Raw genomic sequence first — 27,500 nt, 5'->3', positions numbered from 1 at the left:
AATACAGTGACCCCCTCTCATATCATTACCAACCCCTATAATGCCAAGAGCTGAGCATAGAAAAGAGTCCCATCATCCAGCTGGTCCTGGGCCTGAGAGGAGGAGAGAAGAGAGGCGGCCGGTCCTGGGGCTGAGAAGAGGAGAGGAGGAGAGAAGAGAGGTGTCCGGTCCTGGGGCTGAGAGGAGGAGGGGAGGAGAGAAGAGAGGCGGCCGGTCCTGGGGCTGAGAGGAGAAGAAGAGGAGAGGAGGAGAGAAGAGAGGCAGCTGGTCCTAGGGCTGAGAGGAGGAGAGAAGAGAGGCGGCCGGTCCTGGGGCTGAGAGGAGGAGAGGAGGAGAGAAGAGAGGTGTCCGGTCCTGGGGCTGAGAGGAGGAGGGGAGGAGAGAAGAGAGGCAGCTGGTCCTAGGGCTGAGAGGAGGAGAGAACAGAGGCAGGAGGAGAGGAGAGGAGAGGAGGAAGGAGAAGAGGAGAAGAGGGAGAGAGACAAGGGAGGAGATGGGGAGAGGGGGAGAGGGGGAGAAGAGGTGAGGAGGAAAGGAGGAGTGGAGGAGAGTAGGAGAGGAAAGAGGAGAGGAAGGAGGAGAGGAGGGAGGAGAGGGGGAGGAGGAGAAGAGGTGAGGAGAGGAGAGGAATTGAGGGAGAGAAGGGAGGAGAGAGGGAGAGGAGGAGAAGAGGTGAGGAGGAGGGAGGGAGAGAAGGGACGAGAGGGGGAGAGGAGGAGAAGAAGAGGTGAGGATGAGAGGAGAGGAGGAGAAGAAGAGGTGAGGAGGAGAGGAATTTAGGGAGAGAAGGGAGGAGAGGGGGGAGAGGAGGAGAAGAAGAGGTGAGGATGAGAGGAGAGGAGAGGAGGAGAAGAAGAGGTGAGGAGGAGAGGAATTTAGGGAGAGAAGGGAGGAGAGGGGGAGAGGAGGAGAAGAAGAGGTGAGGAGGAGAGGAATTTAGGGAGAGAGGGGGAGAGGAGGAGGAGAGGTGAAGAGGAGAGGAGAAGAGAGGGGAGGATGAGACGAGGGAGGGAATGAGAGGAGAAAGGCAGTGGCTCTATGCTGGAGGCTGTAGTCTGGGGAAGAAAATGAACCTGCCTGTAGACAGAGAGGCTCAGTGGGGATACCAGCGAGATACCAGCGAGATACCAGCGAGATATGTGCCTGAAGGCCTGAATGAGACGATATTTACAGAACTAGGAGCCAGTACGTCTGTGATGGGATGCCACTGGGATATCATATGATCTAAGTTCTGTGATGTGTGATCACACATGAAACAATACTACAGTTTACCATAGAATACTACCGTACTTAGTGTAGAATTATTCGGTAGTAAACTGTATTATACTATTAAAAAAAACATACTTCACACTGTAGAAACTCTCAGTCATGTATAGTACTTACTATAGTGTGTTGTAGAATACTGTAGAATACTATAGTAGAATACTATAGAATACTGAAGAATACTATAGAATACTGTAGAATACTATAGTGTGTTGTATAATACTGTAGAATACCATAGTAGAATACTATAGAATACTGTAGAATACTATAGTAGAATACTATAGAATAGTGTAGAATACTATAGTAGAATACTATAGAATACCATAGTAGAATAGAATACTGTAGAATAGTGTAGAATACCATAGTAGAATACTATAGAATACCATAGTAGAATACTATAGAATACTGAAGAATACTATAGTGTGTTGTATAATACTGTAGAATACTATAGTAGAATACTATAGAATAGTGTAGAATACTATAGAATAGAGAGAGACCAGTCATATCTGAAGAATACTATAGTGTGTTGTAGAATACTATAGTAGAATGTTAGAGATAGAGATACCATAGTAGAATACTATAGAATAGTGTAGAATACTATAGAATACTGTAGAATACTATAGTGTGTTGTATAATACTGTAGAATACCATAGTAGAATACTATAGAATAGTGTAGAATACCATAGTAGAATACTATAGAATAGTGTAGAATACTATAGAGTGTTGTATAATACTGTAGAATACTATAGTAGAATACTATAGAATACTGTAGAATAGTATAGTAGAATACTATAGAATACTGTAGAATAGTATAGTAGAATACTATAGAATAGTGTAGAATACTATAGAATACTGTAGAATACTATAGTAGAATACTATAGAATACTGTAGAATACTATACTGTAGAATACTATAGTAAATACTAAAGTATTGCCCAACTATTTTTAACTATAGCGCATACTACACTACACAATTTGCATACACTTTGACTTATCCCCTCCCCCATGTCCCAATTTGTGCCACCCATGAGTGAGAAAACTACATGTCAAGTAGAGACCATATTGTGCTCTATACAGATTATAGAAAAGAGCAAAAGCTCTGATATATCTATCTATCTATCTATCTATCTATCTATCTACCTACCCACCCACCCACCCACCCACTCACCCACCCACCTACCTATCATATCAATCATCCACGAGACCAGTCCAATCTACAGGTTATAGATAGAGAGAGAGAGAGAGACCAGTCAGTCATCTACAGGTTATAGAGAAGAGAGAGAGAGAGACCAGATATCTACAGTCATATCTACAGGTTATAGAGAAGAGAGAGAGAGAGACCAGTCATATCTACAGGTTATAGAGAAGAGAGAGAGAGAGAGAGACCAGTCATATCTACAGGTTATAGAGAAGAGAGAGAGAGAGACCAGTCATATCTACAGATTATAGAGAAGAGAGAGAGAGAGAGACCAGGTTATAGAGAAGAGAGAGAGAGACCAATCTACAGGTTATAGAGAAGAGAGAGAGAGGTTATAGAGAAGAGAGAGACCAGTCATATCTACAGGTTATAGAGAAGAGAGAGAGAGACCAGTCATATCTACAGGTTATAGAGAAGAGAGAGAGAGAGAGACCAGTCATATCTACAGGTTATAGAGAAGAGAGAGAGAGAGAGACCAGTCATATCTACAGGTTATAGAGAAGAGAGAGAGAGAGAGACCAGTCAAATCTACAGGTTATAGAGAGAGAGAGAGAGAGAGTCATATCTACAGGTTATAGAGAAGAGAGAGAGAGACCAGTCATATCTACAGGTTATAGAAGAGAGAGAGAGAGAGAGACCAGTCATATCTACAGGTTATAGAGAAGAGAGAGAGAGAGAGACCAGTCCAATCTACAGGTTATAGAGAAGAGAGAGAGAGAGAGACCAGTCATATCTACAGGTTATAGAGAAGAGAGAGAGAGACCAGTCATATCTACAGGTTATAGAGAAGAGAGAGAGAGAGAGACCAGTCATATCTACAGGTTATAGAGAAGAGAGAGAGAGACCAGTCATATCTACAGGTTATAGAGAAGAGAGAGAGAGAGAGAGACCAGTCCTATCTACAGGTTATAGAGAAGAAGAGAGAGAGACCAGTCATATCTACAGGTTATAGAGAAGAGAGAGAGAGAGACCAGTCATATCTCAGGTTATAGAGAAGAGAGAGAGAGAGAGACCAGATAGAGAGAGAGAGAGAGAGACCAGTCATATCTACAGGTTATAGAGAAGAGAGAGAGACCAGTCATATCTACAGGTCATATCTACAGGTTATAGAGAAGAGAGAGAGAGAGAGTCATATCCAGTCATATCTACAGGTTATAGAGAAGAGAGAGAGAGAGAGACCAGTCATATCTACAGGTTATAGAGAAGAGAGAGAGAGAGAGACCAGTCATATCTACAGGTTATAGAGAAGAGAGAGAGAGAGAGACCAGTCATATCTACAGGTTATAGAGAAGAGAGAGAGACCAGTCATATCTACAGGTTATAGAGAAGAGAGAGAGAGAGACCAGTCATATCTACAGGTTATAGAGAAGAGAGAGAGAGATATCTACAGAGAGACCAGTCATATCTACAGGTTATAGAGAAGAGAGAGAGAGATATCTACAGGTTATAGAAGAAGAGAGAGAGACAGTCATATCTACAGGTTATAGAGAAGAGAGAGGTTATAGAGAAGACCAGTCATATCTACAGGTTATAGAGAAGAGAGAGAGAGACCAGTCATATCTACAGGTTATAGAGAAGAGAGAGAGAGAGAGAGACCAGTCATATCTACAGGTTATAGAGAAGAGAGAGAGAGAGAGACCAGTCATATCTACAGGTTATAGAGAAGAGAGAGAGAGAGAGACCAGTCCAATCTACAGGTTATAGAGAAGAGAGAGAGAGAGATACCAGTCATATCTACAGGTTATAGAGAAGAGAGAGAGAGAGAGAGAGAGAGAGAGAGAGAGAGAGACCAGTCATATCTACAGGTTATAGAGAAGAGAGAGAGACCAGTCATATCTACAGGTTATAGAGAAGAGAGAGAGAGAGACCAGAGATCCAGTCATATCTACAGGTTATAGAGAAGAGAGAGAGAGAGACCAGTCATATCTACAGGTTATAGAGAAGAGAGAGAGAGAGAGACCAGTCATATCTACAGGTTATAGAGAAGAGAGAGAGAGAGAGAGACCAGTCATATCTACAGGTTATAGAGAAGAGAGAGAGAGAGACCAGTCATATCTACAGGTTATAGAGAAGAGAGAGAGAGAGACCAGTCATATCTACAGGTTATAGAGAAGAGAGAGAGAGAGACCAGTCATATCTACAGGTTATAGAGAAGAGAGAGAGAGACCAGTCATATCTACAGGTTATAGAGAAGAAGAGAGGTTATAGAGAGAGACCAGTCATATCTACAGGTTATAGAGAAGAGAGAGAGAGAGAGACCAGTCCATATCCAGTCATATCTACAGGTTATAGAGAGAGAGAGAGAGAGACCAGATATCTAGAGAAGAGAGAGAGAGAGACCAGTCATATCTACAGGTTATAGAGAAGAGAGAGAGAGAGAGAGACCAGTCATATCTACAGGTTATAGAGAAGAGAGAGAGAGAGAGAGAGAGAGAGAGAGAGACCAGTCATATCTACAGGTTATAGAGAAGAGAGAGAGAGAGACCAGTCATATCTACAGGTTATAGAGAAGAGAGAGAGAGACCAGTCATATCTACAGGTTATAGAGAAGAGAGAGAGAGAGACCAGTCATATCTACAGGTTATAGAGAAGAGAGAGAGAGAGAGACCAGTCATTATAGAGAAGAGAGAGAGAGACTCATATCTAGGTTATAGAGAAGAGAGAGAGACCAGTCATATCTACAGGTTATAGAGAAGAGAGAGAGAGAGAGACCAGTCATATCTACAGGTTATAGAGAGAAGAGAGAGAGAGAGAGACCAGTCATATCTACAGGTTATAGAGAAGAGAGAGAGACCAGTCATATCTACAGGTTATAGAGAAGAGAGAGAGAGAGACCAGTCATATCTACAGGTTATAGAGAAGAGAGAGAGAGAGACCAGTCATATCTACAGGTTATAGAGAAGAGAGAGAGAGAGAGACCAGTCATATCCAGTCATATCTAGGTTATAGAGAAGAGAGAGAGAGAGACCAGTTATAGAGAAGAGAGAGAGAGAGACATATCTACAGGTTATAGAGAAGAGAGAGAGAGAGAGAGACCAGTCATATCTCACAGGTTATAGAGAAGAGAGAGAGAGACCAGTCATATCCAGTCATATCTACAGGTTATAGAGAAGAGAGAGAGAGAGACCAGTCATATCTACAGGTTATCTAGGTTATAGAAAGAGAGAGAGAGAGACCAGTCATATCTACAGGTTATAGAGAAGAGAGAGAGAGAGAGACCAGTCATATCTACAGGTTATAGAGAAGAGAGAGAGAGAGAGAGAGAGACCAGTCATATCTACAGGTTATAGAGAAGAGAGAGAGAGAGAGACCAGTCATATCTACAGGTTATAGAGAAGAGAGAGAGAGAGACCAGTCATATCTACAGGTTATAGAGAAGAGAGAGAGAGAGACCAGTCCTATCTACAGGTTATAGAGAAGAGAGAGAGAGAGAGAGAGAGAGACCAGTCCTATCTACAGGTTATAGAGAAGAGAGAGAGAGAGAGAGAGAGAGAGATATATATATATATACAGTTGAAGTCGGGAGTTTACATACACTTAGGTTGGAGTCATTAAAACTCGTTTTTCAACCACTCCACACATTTCTTGTTAACAAACTATAGTTTGGGCAAGTTGGTCAGGACATCTACTTTGTACATGACACAAGTCATTTTTCCAACAATTGTTTACAGACAGATTATTTCACTTATAATTCACTGTATCACAATTCCAGTGGGTCAGAAGTTTACATACACTAAGTTGACTGTGCCTTTAAACAGCTTGGAAAATTCCATAAAATGATGTCATGGCTTTAGAAGCTTCTGATAGGCTAATTGACATCATTTGAGTCAATTGGAGGTGTACATGTGGATGTACTTCAAGGCCTACCTTCAAACTCAGTGTCTCTTTGCTTGACATCATGGGAAAATCAAAAGAAATCAGCCAAGACCTCAGAAGAAACATTGTAGACCTCCACAAGTCTGGTTCATCCTTGGGAGCAATTTCCAAATGCCTGAAGATACCACATTCATGTGTACAAACAATAGTACGCAAGTATAAACACCATGGGACCACGCAGCCGTCACACCGCTCAGGAAGGAGACGCGTTCTGCCTTCTAGAGATGAACGTACTTTGGTGCAAAAAGTGCAAATCAATCCCAGAACAACAGCAAAGGACCTTGTGAAGATGCTGGAGGAAACAGGTACAAAAGTATCTATATCCACAGTGAAACGAGTCCTATATCGACATAACCTGAAAGGCCGCTCAGCAAGGAAGAAGCCACTGCTCCAAAACCACCATAAAAAAGCAAGACTACGGTTTGCAACTTCACATGCAGACAAAGATTGTACTTTTTGGAGAAATGTCCTCTGGTTTGATGAAACAAAAATAGAACTGTTTGGCCATAATGACCATCGTTATGTTTGGAGGAAAAAGCCGAAGAACACCATCCCAACCATGAAGCACGGGGGTGGCAGCATCATGTTGTGGGGGTGCTTTGCTGCAGGAGGGACTGGTGCACTTCACAAAATAGATGGCTTCATGAGTGAGGAAAATTATGTGGATATAATGTATTGAAGCAACATCTCAAGACATCAGTCCCCTTAAAGTTAAAGCTTGGTCGCAAATAGGTCTTCCAAATGGACATTGACCCCAAGCATTCTTCCAAAGTTGTGGCAAAATGGCTTAAGGACAACAAAGTCAAGGTATTGGAGTGGCCATCACAAAGCCCTGAAAATTTGTGGGCAGAACTGAAAAAGTGTGTGCGAGCAAGGAGGCCAACAAACCTGACTCAGTTACACCAGCTCTGTCAGGAGGAATGGGCCAAAATTCACCCAACTTATTGTGGAAGGCTACCCGTAACATTTGACCGAAGTTAAACAATTTCAAGGCAATGCTACCAAATACTAATTGAGTAAATGTAAACTTCTGACCCACTGGGAATGTGATGAAAGAAATAAAAGCTGAAATAAATCACTCTCTCTACTGTTATTCTGACATTTCACAATCTTCAAATAAAGTGGTGATCCTGACCTAAGAATTTTCACTAGGATTAAATGTCAAGAATTGTGATAAACTGAGTTTAAATGTATTTGGCTAAGGTGTATGTCAACTTCCAACTTCTACTGTATATATATTTTGATCCATTTTTCTTGTCATTTTCACATTGATTTTAAAGGTATAGTATATTGTAGTTTTACAGAAATAGGTTCATGACCTGTGTGATGTGTCAGGTAAAGGGGATGTGAGGATGAGTGTCTTTATTGGCATGAGGGGAAACCTGTTGACATGGCCAAAGCAAGTGAGATAAAACAATAAACAAAAAGTGAGAAACAACATCAACAAAATAAATATTAGAAATAAACAGTAAACACTGACAAAGGATTAAAACAGATGAAGTGTTATAGTATATATATTATATGACATATTATATTATATATTATATTATTATAGTATATATTATATATATATTATATTATTATAGTATATATTATATTAGGATAGGATAAAGTAATCCTTCTCACCCCCCCTTAAAAGATTTAGATGCACTATTCTATTGTAAAGTGGCTGTTCCACTGGATGTCATAAGGTGAAAGCACCAATTTGTAAGTCGCTCTGGATAAGAGCGTCTGCTAAATGACTTAAATGTAAATGTAAATGTCTCCATCTGTCTTCATGACCTCGTTACGACCTCATGCTACAGTATGATGTAAATGTAAATAGTATATATTATATTATATATTATATTATTATAGTATATATATTATATTATTAAATTATATATTATATTATATATTATATTATTATAATATTATATATTATATTATTATATATTATATTATTATATATTATATTATTATATTATATATTATATTATTAAATTATATATTATATTATATATTATATTATTATATTATATATTATATTATTAAATTATATATTATATTATATATTATATTATTATAATATATATTATATTATTATATATTATATTATTATATATTATATTATTATATTATATATTATATTATTATAGTATATATTATATTATATATTATATTATTATATGATATATTATATTATATATTATATTATTATAGTAGATATATATTCTCTATGTATAGCTATCAGTGGTATAGCAAAGTGCAAATAGTTATAGTACGAATAGTAGGGGAAGATAAATAGACAGATAAATATTGATGGTATTTATAATAGTGTTAGTTCTACACTGGTTGTCCTGTTCTCATGGCAACGTGTCACTGCACACTGGGATATTTTGCCTAACAGATATGGGAGTTTATCAATGTTTGATTTGTTTATAAAAGTCTTTGTGGGTTTGTGTCTCTAATATTGGTTATACATTTGGCAGGAGGTTAGGAAGTGCAGCTCAGTTTCCAACTCATTTTGTGGGCAGTGAGCAAATAGCCTGTCTTCTCTTGAGGACCAGGTCTGCCTTTCTCAATGTCAAGGCTCTGCTCACTGAGTCTGTACTCAGTCAAGGATTTTCTTCATTTTGGGTCTGTCACAGTAATCAGGTGTGTGTGTGTGTGTGTGTGTGTGTGTGTGTGTGTGTGTGTGTGTGTGTGTGTGTGTGTGTGTGATGTAGAGAATCCATGTGTGAAAGAAAAACAAAGAGGGAAAGCTTACCTGTCCGGGGAGAGGAGAGGTCTGTCTGGCCTTGTGTCTGTCTGGCCTTGTGTCTGGCCTAGTGTTTAGCCTTGTGTCTAGCCTTGCGTCTGGCCTTGTGTCTGGCCTAGTGTATAGCTTTGTGTCTAGCCTTGTGTCTGTCTGGCCTTGTGTCTGGCCTAGTGTCTGTTTTTCCTTGTGTCTGGCCTTGTGTCTGGCCTAGTGTCTGGCCTAGTGTCTGGTTGACCTTGTATCTGGCCTTGTGTCTAGCCTTGTGTGTGGCCTAGTGTCTGTTTGGCCTTGTGTCTGGCGTAGTGTCTGTTTAGCCTTGTGTTTGGCCTAGTGCCTTGCCTTGTGTCTGTCTGGTCTTGTGTCCATCTGGCCTTGTGTCGGGCATTGTGTCTGGCCTTGTGTCTGGCCATGTGTCTATCCTGCCTTGTGTCTGGCCTTGTGTCTCGCCTTGTGCCTGGCCTAGTGTCTGTTTAGCCTTTGTGTTTAACCTAGTGTCTTGCCTTGTATCTGGCTTTGTATCTGTCTGGCCTTGTTTCTAGCCTTGTGTCTGGCCTAGTGTGTAGCCTGTCTCTATCTTACTCTCTCCCGTCTCTACGTTCCCTCTCCCCTCTCCTCTCACTCCCACCCATTTCTCTCTCCCCTCTCTTCCTCTCTCCATGCCCTCTCCCTCCGTTATCTATGTAGACCCACAGCCCATCCTAGCCCAGTAGCTGCCAGAGCCCAATTTCACAAATTAGAATTGATTTGAAAAGGCTCACTGCGTAACAACCTGCTCATCTCCCTTCTCTTCCAGAGAGAGAGAGAGAGAGAGGGAGAGAAAGGGAGAAAGAAAGGAGAGAGAGAGAGAGAGAGAGAGAGAGAGAGAGAGAGGGAGAGAAAGGGAGAAAGAAAGAAGAGATAGAGAGAGAGAGAGAGAGAGAAAGGGAGAAAGAAAGAGAGAGAGAGAGAGAGAGAGAGAGAGAGGGAGAGAAAGGGAGAAAGAAAGAGAGAGAGAGAGAGAGAGAGAGAGAAGAGGAGAGAAGAGAGAGAGAGAGAGAGAGAGAGAGAGAGAGAGAGAGGAGAGAAGAGAAAGGGAGAAAGAAAGAGAGAGAGAGAGAGAGAGAAAGGGAGAAAGAAAGAGAGAGAGAGAGAGAGAGAGAGAGAGAGAGAGAGAGAGGGAGAGAAAGGGAGAAAGAAAGAAGAGGATAGAGACATTTTTATTTAGCTGTAACAGAAAAGTTAAACCCAATGCCCCTTCTTCATCCATTATATATAGAACCCTCCTGACACATACCTCTTTATACAACGGGTGGGTCTCATCCTGAATGCAGATGGGTTAAAACCGCATTTCAGTCAGTATCTATTCCACAAGTTGCCACCAGCTACATTTATGAAGTTAAAATGCCTACTTACTCTGTTCCTTGTGACTGCACAATCCACTGTCTCATCATCCCAGCCAGGCAATTTATACACTTAATCTCCACTATAAAAAGCATCTAGACATTTTCTCACATTTCTTTAAAGACCAACATTTAGTTTTCAACAGCAGAGATTTGCATAAACATTGCTGTCTGTCTCTCTGACATGTGCAACATTGTTTCAATGTTTCTAATTTGATCTCCAACTGTGAATATGTTAGTAACCCTTTGTATGAAAGTGATAATGCCCTCGGTTTCATCTCGGTCCGAACAATACATCCTCCAAACACCGACTTCTCGGGAATTAGCACTTAAATAGAACCCTCCTGACACCCCATACCTCTATAGAACCCTCCTGACACCCCATACCTCTATAGAACCCTCCTCATCCCATACCTCTATAGAACCTCCTGACACCCCATACCTCTATAGAACCCTCCTCATCCCATACCTCTATAGAACCCTCCTGACACCCCATACCTCTATAGAACCCTCCTCATCCCATACCTCTATAGAACCTCCTGACACCCCATACCTCTATAGAACCCTCCTCATCCCATACCTCTATAGAACCCTCCTGACACCCCATACCTCTTTAGAACCCTCCGGACACCCCATACCTCTATAGAACCCTTCTCATCCCATACCTCTTTAGAACCCTCCGGACACCCCATACCTCTATAGAACCCTCCTCATGCCATACCTTTATAGAACCCTCCTGACACCCCATACCAGGAGGGTTCTAAGAGAGAGAGGGGACACTGGTAAGATATCAAACATGAACTCTTCAGAAGGGCAATAACATCAATCACGTCACACACACCTTTCAACAGAACTTGTTTCCTTCCCAATGAAATAGAACACCTTTTCAATGAGCTTTAATCAGACGCAGTGAGATTGGTAAGACAGATCGATGATTTGTTCAGCCCTGGCTCTCCTACCTCCCTCTTTTTTATTCATTATAATATATAATATATATATATATATATATATATATATATTTCACCTTTATTTAACCAGATAGGGCAGTTGAGAACAAGTTTAATTTACAACTGCGACACAAACAGCATCAACACAGAGTTACACATGGAGTAAACAAGCGTACAGTCAATAACACACACAAAAAGAGAGTCTATATACAGTGTGTCTAAATGGCATGGGGAGGTGAGGCAATAAATAGGCCAATAGTAGCAAGTAATTACAATTTAGCAAATTAACAACTGGAGTGATAGATGTGCAGGTGATGTGCAAGTAGAAATACTGGTGTGCAAAAGAGCAGAAAAGTAATTAAAATGTCACGGCCGTCGTTGAAGGAAGACCAAGGTGCAGCGTGGTAAGCGTATATTTTATTTCGTTTTAAAAGGCGCCAACAAAACAACAAGCGAAAGAAACGACCGTGAAGCTTACAGGGCTAAGTGCCACTAACAAAGTTAACGACCCACCCTGAAAGGAGGGAAAAAGGGCTACCTAAGTATGATTCCCAATAAGAGACAGCGATAGACAGCTGTCCCTACCCAGCCAAAACATAGAAATGAAGAAACAAAACATAGAATGCCCACCCCACATCACACCCTGACCGAACCAAATAGAGAAATAAAACGTCTCTCTAAGGTCAGGGTGAGGACAGTATGGGGATGAGGTAGGCAGTTGGATGGGCTATTTACAGATATGTACAGCTGCAGCGATCGGTTAGCTGCTCAGATAGCAGATGTTTAAAGTTGGTGAGGGAAATAAAAGTCTCCAGTTTCAGCGATTTTTGCAATTCGTTCCAGTCATTGGTAGCAGAGACCTGGAAGGAAAGGTGGCCAAAGGAGGTGTTGGCTTTGGGGATGACCAGTGAGATATAGCTGCTGGAGCGCATGCTACGAGTGGGTGCTGCTATGGTGACCAGTGAGCTAAGATAAGGCGGAGCTACGAATATGTAGCGAGAGCCAGCCGATTAGAGCATACAGGTTGCAGTGGTGGGTGGGATATGGGGCTTTGGTGACAAAACGGATGGCACTGTGATACACTGCATCCAGTTTGCTGAGTAGAATGTTGGTGGCTATTTTGTGAAGTCAAGGATCGCCGAAGTCAAGGATCGGTAGGATAGTCAGTTTTACGAGGGTAAGTTTGACGACGTGAGTGAAGGAGGCTTTGTTGCGGAATAGGAAGCCGATTCTAGATTTAAATTTTGATTGGAGATGTTTAATATGAGTCTGTAAGGAGAGTTTACAGTCTAGCCAGACACCTAGGTATTTGTAGTTGTCCACATATTATAGGTCAGAACCGTCCAGAGTAGTGATGCTAGGCGGGCGGGCGGGTGCGGGCAGGGAAGCATGCATTTAGTTTTACTATCGTTTAAGAGCAGTCGGAGGCCACGGAAGGAGTGTTGTATGGCATTGAAGCTCATTTGGAGGTTTGTTAACACAGGGTCCAAAGAAGGGCCAGAAGTATACAGAATGGTGTCGTCTGCGTAGAGGTGGATCAGAGACTCACCAGCAGCAAGAGCGACATCATTGATGTATACAGAGAAAAGAGTCGGTCCAAGAATTGAACCCTGTGGTATCCCCATAGAGACTACCTGAGGTCCGTACAACATCTCCCCTTCCTCTCTCTCCTCTTTCTCCTCTGTCCCACCATCCCTCTCTCTCTTGCTCTCTGTCCCTCCCTTCCCCTCTCTCTCTCGCTCTCTGTCCCTCCCTCCCCCTCTCTCTCACCTCTCTGTCCCACCATCCCCCTCTCTCTCTCGCTCTCTGTCCCTCCCTCCCCCTCTCTCTCTCCTCTCTGTCCTTCCCTCTCTCTCTCCCCCTTTCTCCTCTGTCCCACCATCCCTCTCTCTCTCTCCTCTCTGTCCCCTTTCCTCTCTCTCCTCTCTGTCCTTCCCTCTCTCTCTCTCCTCTTTCTCCTTTGTCCCACCATCCCTCTCTCTCACCTCTCTGTCCCTCCCTCCCCATCTCTCTCTCGCTCTCTGTCCCTCCCTCCCCCTCTCTCACCTTTCTGTCCCACCATCCCCCTCTCTCTCTCCTCTCTGTCCTTCCCTCTCTCTCTCTCCTCTTTCTCCTCTGTCCCTCCCTTACCCTCTCTGTCTCATCTTCTATCTCTCCGATTGTCCCTCCCTCCCTCTCTCTCTCTCATCATCTCTCCTCTGTCCCTCCCTCTCTCTCTCCTCTCTCCACCCCTCCCTGTCTCTCTCCTGTCCCTCTCTCCCTCCTCTCTCTTGCTCTCTTTCTCTCTCTCTCTCTCCCCCATTCCTTTAACACCCCTCCCTCTCTCTCTCTCCTCTCTCCACCCCTCCCTGTCTCTCTCCTGTCCCTCCCTCTCTCTTGCTCTCTTTCTCTCTCTCTCTCCCCCATTCCTTTAACACCCCTCTCTCACTCTTTCTGCCTCGATATCTCTCTCCTAATACAACAGTGAGAGTTTTGAAATGTAATATTTATTGGTCCTGTTCTCTCTTCAGCCATCTGTTGGATTGTTCATATGTTTTATTTATTTTATTGTTTATTTAACCTTTATTTAACTAGGCAAGTCAATTAAGAACAAATACTTGTTTTTAATGGTGACCTACCATAAGGCAAAAGGCCTCCTGCGGGGACAGGGGCTGGGATAAAACATCTTTTAAATAAAAATATAGGACAAAACACACATCACGACAAGAGAGACACCACAAGACTACATAAAGAGAGACAACACAACACTACATAAAGAGAGACACCACAACACTACATAAAGAGAGACAACACAACACTACATAAAGAGAGACAACACAACACTACATAAAGAGAGACAACACAACACTACATAAAGAGAGACAACACAACACTACATAAAGAGAGACAACACAACACTACATAAAGAGAGACACCACAACACTACATAAAGAGAGACACCACAACACTACATAAAGAGAGACACCACAACACTACATAAAGAGAGACAACACAACACTACATAAAGAGAGACACCACAACACTACATAAAGAGAGACCTAAAGACAACAACACAGCATGGTAGCAACACAAATCAATCAAATCAATCAAAATCAAATGTATTTATATAGCCCTTCTTACATCAGCTGATATCTTTAAAGCGCTGTACAGAAACCCAGCCTAAAACCCCAAACAGCAAGCAATGCAGGAGTCATGTTGGACAGAACATGACAACAACATGGTAGCAGCATAGCATGGCAGCGCCACAACATGGCAACAACATGGTAGCAACACAACATGGCAACAACATGGTAGAAACACAACATGGCAACAACACGGTAGCAACACAACATGGTAGCAGAACAACATGGCAGCAACATGGTAGAAAAACAACATGGTAGCAGAACAACATGGCAGCAACATGGTAGAAACACAACATGACAACAACATGGTAGCAACACAGCATGGCAGCAACACAACATGGTAGCAGCACAACATGACAGCAACACAACATGGTAGCAACACAACATGGCAGCAACATGGTAGAAACACAACATGACAACAACATGGTAGCAACACAACATGGCAGCAACACAACATGGTAGCAACACAACATGCTAGCAGCACAACATGACAGCAACACAACATGGTAGCAGAACAACATGACAACAACATTGTAGCAACACAACATGGCAGCAATACAACATGGTAGCAACACAACATGGTAGCAGCACAACATGGCAGCAACACAACATGGCAGCAACACAACATGGCAGCAACACAAAATGGCAGCAACACAACATGGCAGCAACACAACATGGTAGCATCACAACATGGTAGCAACACAACATGGTAGCAACACAACATGGCAGCAACACAACATGGTAGCAACACAACATGGTAGCAGAACAACATGGTAGCAACACAACATGGTAGCAACACAACATGGTAGCAACACAACATGGCAGCAACACAACATGGTAGCAGCACAAAACAAAACTGTAGATGGCCAGTTTACAGAGGAGTATAGAGTGCAGTGATGTGTCCTATAAGGAGCATTGGTGGCAAATCTGATGGCCGAATGGTAAAGAACATCTAGCCGCTCGAGAGCACCCTGACCTGCCGATCTATAAATTATGTCTCCGTAATCTAGCATGAGTAGGATGGTCATCTGAATCAGGGTTAGTTTGGCAGCTGGGGTGAAAGAGGAGCGATTACGATAGAGGAAACCAAGTCTAGATTGAACTTTACCCTGCAGCTTTGATATGTGCTGAGAGAAGAGCAGTGTACCGTCTAGCCATACTCCCAAGTACTTGTATGAGGTGACTACCTCAAGCTCTGAACCCTCAGAGGTAGTAATCACACCGGTGGGGAGAGGGGCATTGTTCTTACCAAACCACATGACCTTTGTTTTGGAGGTGTTCAGAACAGGGTTAAGGGCAGAGAAAGCTTGTTGGATACTAAGAAAGCTTTGTTGTAGAGCATTTAACACAACATCTGAGAAGGGGCCAGCTGAGTATAAGACTGTATCATCTGCATATAAACGGATGAGAGAACTTCCTACTGCCTGAGGAAACACTTTGGCTGTATTCTCCAGGGGTTGGACAGATACGTCAGAAAAGTCTCCGAAAGCTCTTCTCCCTCTCTCTCTCTCTCTCTCTCTCTCTCTCTCTTCTCTCTCTTTCTCTCTCTCTCTATCTCTTTCTCTCTCTCTCTCTCTCTCTATCTCTTTCTCTATCTCTTTCTCTCTTTCTCTTTCTCGCTCTCTCTCTCTCTCTTTCTCACTTTCTCTCTCACTTTCTCACTTTCTATGGAGTGTGAAGGTTAAGGGGCTGCGTGATACCTGCTGTGAAAAGGCTTTAAACACTGTCAGGCAGCTGTCAATCACATGGACTACTTCCTGCAGTGCTGCTATTACCATGGTCACCCATTTTATTTATAGTGCTCTGGTCTGCTCTGGGCTGATAATAACTCCAGAGAGAGAGAGAGTTGTGAGTGTAATGTTTACTGCTATTTCACTTGCTTTGGCAATGTAAACACATGTTACCCATGCTAATAAAGCCCTTTGAATTTAAATAAATTAAGAGGGCAAGAGAGAGTGATGGGCAGGTAGGGAGTGAGGGAAGATGAGAGGAAGAGCAGACAGATAGAGGAGAGAGAGAGTGATGGGCAGGTAGGGAGTGAGGGAAGATGAGAGGAAGAGCAGACAGAGAGAGGAGAGAGAGAGAGATGGGCAGGTAGGGAGTGAGGGAAGATGAGAGGAAGAGCAGAAAGATAGAGGAGAGAGAGAGAGATGGGCAGGTAGGGAGTGAGGGAAGATGAGAGGAAGAGCAGACAGAGAGAGGAGAGAGAGAGAGAGATGGGCAGGTAGGGAGTGAGGGAAGATGAGAGGAAGAGCAGACAGATAGAGGAGAGAGAGAGATGGGCAGGTAGGGAGTGAGGGAAGATGAGAGGAAGAGCAGACAGAGAGAGGAGAGAGAGAGATGGGCAGGTAGGGAGTGAGGGAAGATGAGAGGAAGAGCAGACAGAGAGAGGAGAGAGAGAGAGATGGGCAGATAGGGAGTGAGGGAAGATGAGAGGAAGAGCAGACAGAGAGGAGAGAGAGATGGGCAGGTAGGGAGTGAGGGAAGATGAGAGAAAGAGCAGACAGATAGAGGAGAGAGAGAGATGGGCAGGTAGGGAGTGAGGGAAGATGATAGGAAGAGCAGACAGAGAGAGGAGAGAGAGAGAGATGGGCAGGTAGGGAGTGAGGGAAGATGAGAGGAAGAGCAGACAGATAGAGGAGAGAGACAGAGATGGGCAGGTAGGGGGTGAGGGGAGATGAGAGGAAGAGCAGACAGAGAGAGGAGAGAGAGAGATGGGCAGGTAGGGAGTGAGGGAAGATGAGAGGAAGAGCAGACAGATAGAGGAGAGAGAGAGAGATGGGCAGGTAGGGAGTGAGGGAAGATGAGAGGAAGAGCAGACAGAGAGAGGAGAGAGAGAGAGATGGGCAGGTAGGGAGTGAGGGAAGATGAGAGGAAGAGCAGACAGAGAGAGGAGAGAGAGAGAGAGTGATGGGGGAGTGAGGAGGTAGGGAGGAGAGTGAGGGAAGATGAGAGGAAGAGCAGACAGAGAGAGGAGAGAGAGAGAGATGGGCAGGTAGGGAGTGAGGGAAGATGAGAGGAAGAGCAGACAGAGGGAGGAGAGAGAGAGATGGGCAGGTAGGGAGTGAGGGAAGATGAGAGGAAGAGAAGACAGAGAGAGAGAGAGAGTGATGGGCAGGTAGGGAGTGAGGGAAGATGAGAGGAAGAGCAGACAGAGAGAGGAGAGAGAGAGATGGGCAGGTAGGGAGTGAGGGAAGATGAGAGGAAGAGCAGACAGAGGGAGGAGAGAGAGAGATGGGCAGGTAGGGAGTGAGGGAAGATGAGAGGAAGAGCAGACAGAGAGAGGAGAGAGAGAGATGGGCAGGTAGGGAGTGAGGGAAGATGAGAGGAAGAGCAGACAGAGAGAGGAGAGAGAGAGATGGGCAGGTAGGGAGTGAGGGAAGATGAGAGGAAGAGCAGACAGAGAGAGGAGAGAGAGAGTGATGGGCAGGTAGGGAGTGAGGGAAGATGAGAGGAAGAGAAGACAGAGAGAGGAGAGAGAGAGATGGGCAGGTAGGGAGTGAGGGAAGATGAGAGGAAGAGCAGACAGAGAGAGGAGAGAGAGAGAGATGGGCAGGTAGGGAGTGAGGGAAGATGAGAGGAAGAGCAGACAGAGAGAGGAGAGAGAGATGGGCAGGTAGGGAGTGAGTGAAGATGAGAGGAAGAGCAGACAGAGAGAGGAGAGAGAGAGTGATGGGCAGGTAGGGAGTGAGGGAAGATGAGAGGAAGAGCAGACAGAGGGAGGAGAGAGAGATGGGCAGGTAGGGAGTGAGGGAAGATGAGAGGAAGAGCAGACAGAGAGAGGAGAGAGAGTACTTAGAGTTCAGAAATACGAGTACACGCAAACCATCCAGAATAGCATTCATCTGACACAGCTGTTGGTTCAGACCATCCAGTATAGCATTCATCTGACACGGCTGTTGGTTCAGACCATCCAATATATCATTCATCTGAGACAGCTGTTGGTTCAGACCATCCAATATAGCATTCATCTGACACGGCTGTGTCCTTTGGTTTAGAATGCTAGGTAGGTCAGTTTTCATCTCCTTCTCCAGCTCCTGATATTTCCAGATGCAGGTTTGGATTTGGATTTATTATGGATCCCCATTAGTTCCTGCCAAGGCAGCAGCTACTCTTCCTGGGGTTTATTATGGATCCCCATTAGTTCCTGCCAAGGCAGCAGCTACTCTTCCTGGGGTTTATTATGGATCCCCATTAGTTCCTGCCAAGGCAGCAGCTACTCTTCCTGGGGTTTATTATAGATCCCCATTAGTTCCTGCCAAGGCAGCAGCTACTCTTCCTGGGGTTTATTATGGATCCCCATTAGTTCCTGCCAAGGCAGCAGCTCCTCTTGCTGGGGTTTATTATAGATCCCCATTAGTTCCTGCCAAGGCAGCAGCTACTCTTCCTGGGGTTTATTATGGATCCCCATTAGTTCCTGCCAAGACAGCAGCTCCTCTTCCTGGGGTTTATTATGGATCCCCATTAGTTCCTGCCAAGGCAGCAGCTACTCTTCCTGGGGTTTATTATGGATCCCCATTAGTTCCTGCCAAGGCAGCAGCTACTCTTCCTGGGGTTTATTATGGATCCCCATTAGTTCCTGCCAAGGCAGCAGCTACTCTTCCTGGGGTTTATTATGGATCCCCATTAGTTCCTGCCAAGGCAGCAGCTAAGGGACAGAGGGAGAGAGAGAGGGACAGAGGGAGAGAGAGGGACAGAGGGGGAGAGAGGGACAGAGGGAGAGAGAGAGGGACAGAGGGAGAGAGAGAGGACAGAGGGAGAGAGAGGGACAGAGGGAGAGAGAGGGACAGAGGGAGAGAGAGGGACAGAGGGAGAGAGAGGGACAGAGGGAGAGGTAGATTGAGAAACGATAGAGAGATGGGGGGTGGCTTGAGCAAGGATAGGGAGAGAGAGGAGTGGAGGGAGAGGTAGCTTGAGAAATGATAGAGAGGGGGAGAGGTGGCTTGAGAAATGATAGAGAGGGGGAGAGGTGGCTTGAGCACGGATAGGGGAGGGGGAGAGGGGGAAGAGGTGGCTTGAGCACGGATAGGGAGAGAGAGGGGTAGAGGGAGAGGTGGCTTGAGCACGGATAGGGAGAGAGAGGAGTAGAGGGAGAGGTGGCTTGAGCACGGATAGGGAGAGAGATGGGTAGAGGGAGAGGTGGCTTGAGCACGGATAGGGAGAGAGAGGGGTAGAGGGAGAGGTGGCTTGAGCACGGATAGGGAGAGAGAGGAGTAGAGGGAGAGGTGGCTTGAGCACGGATAGGGAGAGAGAGGAGTAGAGGGAGAGGTGGCTTGAGCACGGATAGGGAGAGAGAGGGGTAGAGGGAGAGGTGGCTTGAGCACGGATAGGGAGAGAGAGGGGTAGAGGGAGAGGTAGCTTGAGAAATGATAGAGAGGGGGGGAGAGGGGGGAAGAGGTGGCTTGAGCACGGATAGGGAGAGAGGGGGATAAGAGGAGGACAGGGAAAGGAAGGGATAGGGAGAGGGACAGAAGAGAGAGACAGCAGTAGAGAAAGTCAGAGAACAGTGTCGTCACTCGTCCCTCATCCTCATCCGAGCCGGCTGCCACCTGCATGTTCTCATCCCCTGTCTTCTGTACGTCTGCAGAGAGGATGGCTGCTGCTCCCCGGGGCCCTACAACCTGCCCTGTTCCTTTGTGATACCTGGTATCTGTCCTGTGTCTGTGTGATACCTGGTATCTGTCCTGTGTCTGTGTGATACCTGGTATCTGTTCTGTGTGTGTGTGTGTGTGTGTGTGTGTGTGTGTGTGTGTGTGTGTGTGTGTGTGTGTGTGTGTGTGTGTGTGTGTGTGTGTGTGTGTGTGTGTGTGTGTGTGTAATACCTGGTATTATACCGTTTTTTGTCAGAGGGAGATGTAGTATTGGGGGTTGAAGTATTGAGAGTAATTGGTGTTATAGTGGAGCGTAATGTATATCAGACCAAAGGACTCAGCCTCTCATGGTCTGAGTCCTTTAGGTGCCTTTTGATCAATTCCAAGTGGACTGTCATGTACCTTTTACTGAGGAGTGGTTTCCGTCTGGCCACTCTACCATAAAGGCCTGATTGGTGGAGTGCTGCAGAGATGGTTGTCCTTCTGGAAGGTTCTCCCATCTCCGTCGAGGAACTCTGGAGCTCTGTCAAAGTGACCATCGGGTTCTTTGTCACCTCCCTGACCAAGGCCCTTCTCTCCTGATTGCTCAGTTTGGCCGGGCGACCAGTTCTAGGAAGAGTCTTGGTGGTTCCAAACTTCTTCCATTTAAGAATGATGGAGGCCACTGTGTTTTTGGGGACCTTCAATGCTGCAGACATTTTTTGGTACCCTTCCCCAGATCTGTGCCTCGATACAATCCTGTCTAGGAGCTTCATGCAAATACTTATTTTCCACCATAATTTGCAAATAAATTCATTAAAAATCCTACAATGTGATTTTCTATTTTTTTTTCTCATTTTGTCTGTCATAGTTGAAGTGTACCTATGATGAAAATTACAGGCCTCTCTCATCTTTTTAAGTGGGAGAACTTGCACAATTGGTGGCTGACTAAATACTTTTTTGCCCCACTGTATATCACTGTCAGTGTGGTTAAGGTTAAGGTTAGGGTATGGGTTAGGGGTTAGGGTTAGGGTATGGGTTAGGGTTAGGGTTAGGGTATGGGTTAATTGATGTAGCAAAGAGAGGTGGATCATGTTGAGCTACATTTATAAGCTGTGTAGTACTGAGAGCGGTTGGATCTACGGGCATGGAGAGTGGTGTCCTGATCGGCAGCAGTGGGAGCTCCCGGCAGGCTGTTACGTACGTGGCTCAGCTTCGAGGGTGACAGACTGACAGGTCCACATTAGGGAGAGGATTCTTGGATACTCCGTCTTGTCAATCATCCACAGCCTGACAGTCTGACAGCTCCAAACAGTACCAGCCAGCCTTGAATGACAGACAGACAGACAGACAGACAGACAGACAGACAGACAGACAGACAGACAGACAGACAGACAGACAGACAGACAGACAGACAGACAGACAGACAGACAGACACTGGGTACATTCCAGTACTCATTCATGTTCCTATTTTCTCTCTCTCTCTCTCTCTCTCTCTCTCTCTCTCTCTCTCTCTCTCTCCCTCTCCTCTCTCTCTCTCTCTCTCTCTCTCTCTCTCTCTCTCTCTCTCTCTCTCTCTCTCTCTCTCTCTCTCTCTCCCTCAAATCATTTTTGTTAGAACCAGTTTCTGAGGAAGGTCTCTCATCCATGGCCGAAGCACGTGATCCTGCGTGGTGCTAGATCATGTGGAGAGAACAAATCCCCTTTCTGTAACGGAGGTCTCCTCTCCTCTCTTCAGAACACCAGCCATTGATTCACGTGACAAGCCAGTCGGCCAAGTTCAGAACGCCCGGCTCACACCAATACCATTCCATTAAGTTGAACCTGCTGATGCATAGAATGATCCTCAGTGGAGACGGAGGACATTATGAGACTGGCCGACTGAAACAAAGAGACGAGAAAATCAAAAGAGCTTTTCTACGTGTTCCTCCTCAGTACAAGGTAGACTACTGACTCCTCAGTGTAATGTAGACTACTTCCTCCTCAGTACAATGTAGACCACTTCCTCCTCAGTACAATGTAGACCACTTCCTCCTCAGTACAATGTAGACTACTTCCTCCTCAGTACAATGTAGACCACTTCCTCCTCAGTACAATGTAGACCACTTCCTCCTCAGTACAATGTAGACTACTTCCTCCTCAGTACAATGTAGACCACTTCCTCCTCAGTACAATGTAGACTACTGACTCAGTACGATGCAGACTACTGACTCCTCAGTACAATGTAGACTACTGACTCCTCAGTACAATGTAGACTACTTCCTCCTCAGTACAATGTAGACTACTGACTCCTCAGTGTAATGTAGACTACTTCCTCCTCAGTACAATGTAGGCTACTGACTCAGTACGATGCAGACTACTGACTCCTCAGTGTAATGTAGACTACTGACTCAGTACGATGTAGACCACTTCCTCCTCAGTACAATGTAGACTACTTCCTCCTCAGTACAATGTAGACCACTTCCTCCTCAGTACAATGTAGACCACTTCCTCCTCAGTACAATGTAGACTTCTGACTCAGTACGATGCAGACTACTGACTCCTCAGCGTAATATAGACTACTGACTCAGTACGATGCAGACTACTGACTCCTCAGTACAATGTAGACTACTGACTCCTCAGTACAATGTAGACTACTTCCTCCTCAGTACAATGTAGACCACTTCCTCCTCAGTACAATGTAGACTACTGACTCAGTACGATGCAGACTACTGACTCCTCAGCGTAAATAGACTACTGACTCAGTACGATGCAGACTACTGACTCCTCAGTACAATGTAGACTACTGACTCCTCAGAACAATGTAGACTACTTCCTCCTCAGTACAATGTAGACCACTTCCTCCTCAGTACAATGTAGACTACTTCCTCCTCAGTACAATGTAGACTACTGACTCCTCAGTGTAATATAGACTACTGACTCAGTACGATGCAGACTACTGACTCCTCAGCGTAATGTAGACTACTGACTCCTCAGTGTAATGTAGACTACTGACTCCTCAGTGTAATATAGACTACTGACTCCTCAGTGTAATATAGACTACTGACTCCTCAGTGTAATGCAGACTACTGACTCCTCAGTGTAATATAGACTACTGACTCCTCAGCGTAATATAGACTACTGACCTCCTCAGTGTAATATAGACTACTGACTCCTCAGTGTAATATAGACTACTGACTCCTCAGCGTAATGTAGACTACTGACTCCTCAGTGTAATATAGACTACTGACTCCTCAGTGTAATATAGACTACTGACTCCTCAGTGTAATGTAGACTACTGACTCCTCAGTGTAATGTAGACTACTGACTCCTCAGTGTGATATAGACTACTGACTCCTCAGTGTAATATAGACTACTGACTCCTCAGTGTAATGTAGACTACTGACTCAGTACGATGCAGACTACTGACTCCTCAGTGTAATATAGACTACTGACTCAGTACGATGCAGACTACTGACTCCTCAGTGTAATGTAGACTACTGACTCCTCAGCGTAATATAGACTACTGACTCCTCAGTGTAATGTAGACTACTGACTCCTCAGTACAATGCCCTCGCTTCATACTCGTCGCCAAACCCACTGGCTACAGGTTATTTACAAGTCTCTGCTAGGTAAAGCCCCGCCTTATCTCAGCTCACTGGTCACCATAGCAACACCCACTCGTAGCACGTACTCCAGCAGGTATATCTCACTGGTCATCCCCAAAGCCAATTCCTTCTTTGGCCGCCTTTCCTTCTAGTTCTCTGTTGCTAATGACTGGAACGAACTGCAAAAAATCTCTGAAGCTGGAGACTCATATCTCCCTCACTAGCTTTAAGCACCAGCTGTCAGAGCAGCTCACAGATTACTGCACCTGTACTTAGCCCATCTGTAAATAGCCCATCCAATCTACCTCATCCCCATACTGTATTTATTTATTTATCTTGCTCCTTTGCACCCCAGTATCTCTACTTGCACATTCATCTTCTGCACATTCCAGTATTTAATTGCTATATTGTAATTACTTCACCACCATGGCCTATTTATTGCCTGAACTCCCTTATCTTACCTCATTTGCACTCACTGTATGTTTTGTTTTATTTTGTTCTACTGTATTATTGACTGTATGTTTTGTTCATTCCATGTGTAACTCTGTGTTGTTGTCTGTGTCACACTGCTTTGCTTTATCTTGGCCAGTTCGCAGTTGTAAATGAGAACATGTTCTCAACTAGCCTACCTGGTTAAATAAAGGTGTTCTCAACTAGTCTACCTGGTTAAATAAAGGTGTTCTCAACTGGCCTACCTGGTTAAATAAAGGTGTTCTCAACTGGCCTACCTGGTTAAATAAAGGTGTTCTCAACTAGCCTACCTGGTTAAATAAAGGTGTTCTCAACTGGCCTACCTGGTTAAATAAAGGTGAAATTCTCCTCCAGCAGTCTGATCCTCTCCTCCGTCCCCCTCAACCTCTCCTCCGTCCCCCTCACCCTCTCCTCCGTCCCCCTCATCCTCTCCTCCACCAGCAGTCTGATCCTCTCCTCCGTCCCCCTCACCCTCTCCTCCTCCAGCAGTCTGATCCTCTCCTCCGTCCCCCTCACCCTCTCCTCCGTCCCCCTCACCCTCTCCTCCTCCAGCAGTCTGATCCTCTCCTCCGTCCCCCTCACCCTCTCCTCCGTCCCCCTCACCCTCTCCTCCTCCAGCAGTCTGATCCTCTCCTCCGTCCCCCTCACCCTCTCCTCCGTCCCCCTCACCCTCTCCTCCTCCAGAAATCTGAACCTCTCCTCTGTCCCCCTCACCCTCTCCTCCTCCAGCAGTCTGATCCTCTCCTCCGTCCCCTCACCCTCTCCTCCTCCAGCAGTCTGATCCTCTCCTCCGTCCCCCTCCCCTCTCCTCCTCCAGAAATCTGAACCTCTCCTCCGTCCCCTCACCCTCTCCTCCTCCAGAAATCTGAACCTCTCCTCCGTCCCCCACCCTCTCCTCCGTCCCCTCACCCTCTCCTCCTCCAGAAATCTGAACCTCTCCTCCGTCCCCTCACCCTCTCCCTCCATCCCCCTCACCCTCTCTCCTCCAGAAATCTGAACCTCCCTCCGTCCCCTCACCCTCTCCTCCGTCCCCCTCACCCTCTCCTCCTCCAGAAATCTGAACCTCTCCTCCGTCCCCCTCACCCTCTCCTCCATCCCCCTCACCCTCTCCTCCTCCAGCAGTCTGATCCTCTCCTCCGTCCCCCTCACCCTCTCCTCCGTCCCCCTCACCCTCTCCTCCTCCAGCAGTCCGATTGCTCGTCTGTGGGTTTGTTTAACTTCTTCTACATTCATTCCACATTTCCTTGCTTCGGGGCCTGAGCTACAGGCAGTTAGATTTGGGTATGTCATTTTAGCAGGACATTGAAAAAAAAGGGGCGCATCCTTAAGAGGTTATTAATTGTAGCTTCAGATTAAACAGGACAAAAGAAATCCCTTACAAGTTCCAGGTTGGATGGTGTTTTCAGGTTTCTGTTGTTTGTTCTCCAGATATTTTGATGTATAGCTTGGAAATAAGAATCTTTGGTAGTAGGAATCCTTCCAGGTAAATTTGTCCAAAATCATGTTGTAGGTTTGGAGTTTTGATTTGGAGTGAAAGTTACATTGTAGAGGGTAGTATGTTGTAAAAATCCAAATTTATCGAACTCTAAATCTATCTTTTTGTAAAAACAAAAATGCAGGAGCTCATCTGCTTGTCTGTTCTCTCAATTCAATTCAATTCAAGGGGCTTTATTGGCATGGGAAACATGTGTTAACATTGCCAAAGCAAGTGAGGTAGATAATATTCAAAAGTGAAATAAACAATAGAAATTAACAGTAAACAGAGAGAGAGAGAGAGAGAGAGAGAGAGAGAGAGAGAGAGAGAGAGAGAGAGAGGGGTAAAGTGAGTGGCTGCTGTCTAATGTAGTAAAGACAGGCAAGTAAGAGGAAGAAAGCACATTATTTGCAGTGGTGTAGATTTCCTCTGTGTGACCATGTGAGTTTCCTGCCTGACTGTAGAGTGTTTGGTCTGTTTGTCTGTAGACTGGAACCTGTCTGGGACTAGGCCCTGAAGCTGTCTGGGACTAGGCCCTGAACCTGTCTGGGACTAGGCCCTGAACCTGTCTGGGACTAGGCCCTGAAGCTGTCTGGGACTAGGCCCTGAACCTGTCTGGGACTAGGCCCTGAACCTGTCTGGGACTAGGCCCTGAACCTGTCTGGGACTAGGCCCTGAACCTGTCTGGGACTAGGCAGGGTTAACGTAAAGCACTTTGTGACAACTGTTTTGTTAAATGCTCTATGTAAATACATTTTTGATTGATTAGTCGGTTGGCTGATCGGTTAGTTGACTGATTAATCGATCGACCTGCTCGACTGACTGATGGACAGACTGATCAACTGACACTCATCCCCCTTCCTCCTCTACAGGTATGTCCATGCCCTCTACCTGGGCGCCCAGAGCAGTTGGCACGGCAACCGCGGTCACTTCCACTGGAGGTTGATGTGTGAGTGTGCTGACATCACCATGCTGAGGCTGCTGGAGGCCTTCCTGAAGAGCGCTCCTCAGCTGGTGCTACAACTCAGCATCATGATACATGCCAACCACGTCCTGCCACTACAGGGTGAGTAGGCATCTGTGTGTGCAGGAGGGGGATGTGTGAAATGTGTGTGGCTGGCTGGCTAGCTCTCCTGGGGCTATGTGGGGTGTGTTTGTGTTTGTGAACAGAGCCCCAGGACCAGCTTGCTTAGGGGACTCTTCTCCAGGTTCATCTCTCTGTAGGTGATGGCTTTGTTATGGAAGGTTTGGAAATCGCTTCCTCTCTCTCTCTCTCTCTCTCTCTCTCTCTCTCTCTCTCTCTCTCTGCTTCTTGTTTATTTCAAGAGAGAGAGAGAGTTAACAGTCTATGACTAGGGTGGCTGGAGTCTTTGACAATGTTTAGGGCCGCCTCCCGGGTGGCGCAGCGGTTAAGGGCGCTGTGCCACCAGAGACGCTGGGTTCGCGCCCAGGCTCTGTCGGGAACCGGCCGCGACCGGGAGGTCCGTGGGGCGAAGCACAATTGGCCTAGCGTAGTCTGGGTTAGGAAGGGTTTGGCCGGTAGGGATATCCTTGTCTCATCGCGCACCAGCAACTCCTGTGGCAGGCCGGGCGCAGTGCGCGCTAACCAAGGTTGCCACCTTGGTGTTTCCTCCGACACATTGGTGCGGCTGGCTTCCGGGTTGGATGCGCGCTGTGTTAAGAAGCAGTGTGGCTTGGTTGGGTTGTGTATCGGAGGACTCTCTCCTGAGCCCGTACGGGAGCTGTAGCGATGAGACAAGATAGTAGCTACTAACAATTGGATACCATGAAATTGGGGAGAAAAAGGGGGTAAAACATATTTTTTTAAGGGCCTTCCTCTGACACCGCCTGGTATCGAGGTCCTGGATGGTAGG

General features: G+C 45.4%; 1 protein-coding gene across 2 annotated transcripts in view; it reads left to right on the top strand.

The window, feature by feature from the left end:
* LOC115116144 (XK-related protein 7-like) overlaps positions 1-27,500 on the top strand; it is a 145,838-nt gene that overhangs the window by 83,227 nt on the left and 35,111 nt on the right. For both annotated transcript variants that reach the window (XM_065020967.1, XM_065020966.1), the window contains exon 3: positions 26,499-26,692. In XM_065020967.1, coding sequence (XP_064877039.1) covers positions 26,499-26,692 — 194 coding nt within the window. The remainder of the gene's footprint in view (positions 1-26,498; positions 26,693-27,500) is intronic.

This window comes from Oncorhynchus nerka, linkage group LG7 (genome assembly GCF_034236695.1).
Source record: "Oncorhynchus nerka isolate Pitt River linkage group LG7, Oner_Uvic_2.0, whole genome shotgun sequence".
Classification (NCBI taxonomy): domain Eukaryota; kingdom Metazoa; phylum Chordata; class Actinopteri; order Salmoniformes; family Salmonidae; genus Oncorhynchus; species Oncorhynchus nerka.
Note: the sequence above shows the minus strand (reverse complement) of the source record. Positions and strands in the feature narration are given on the sequence as shown.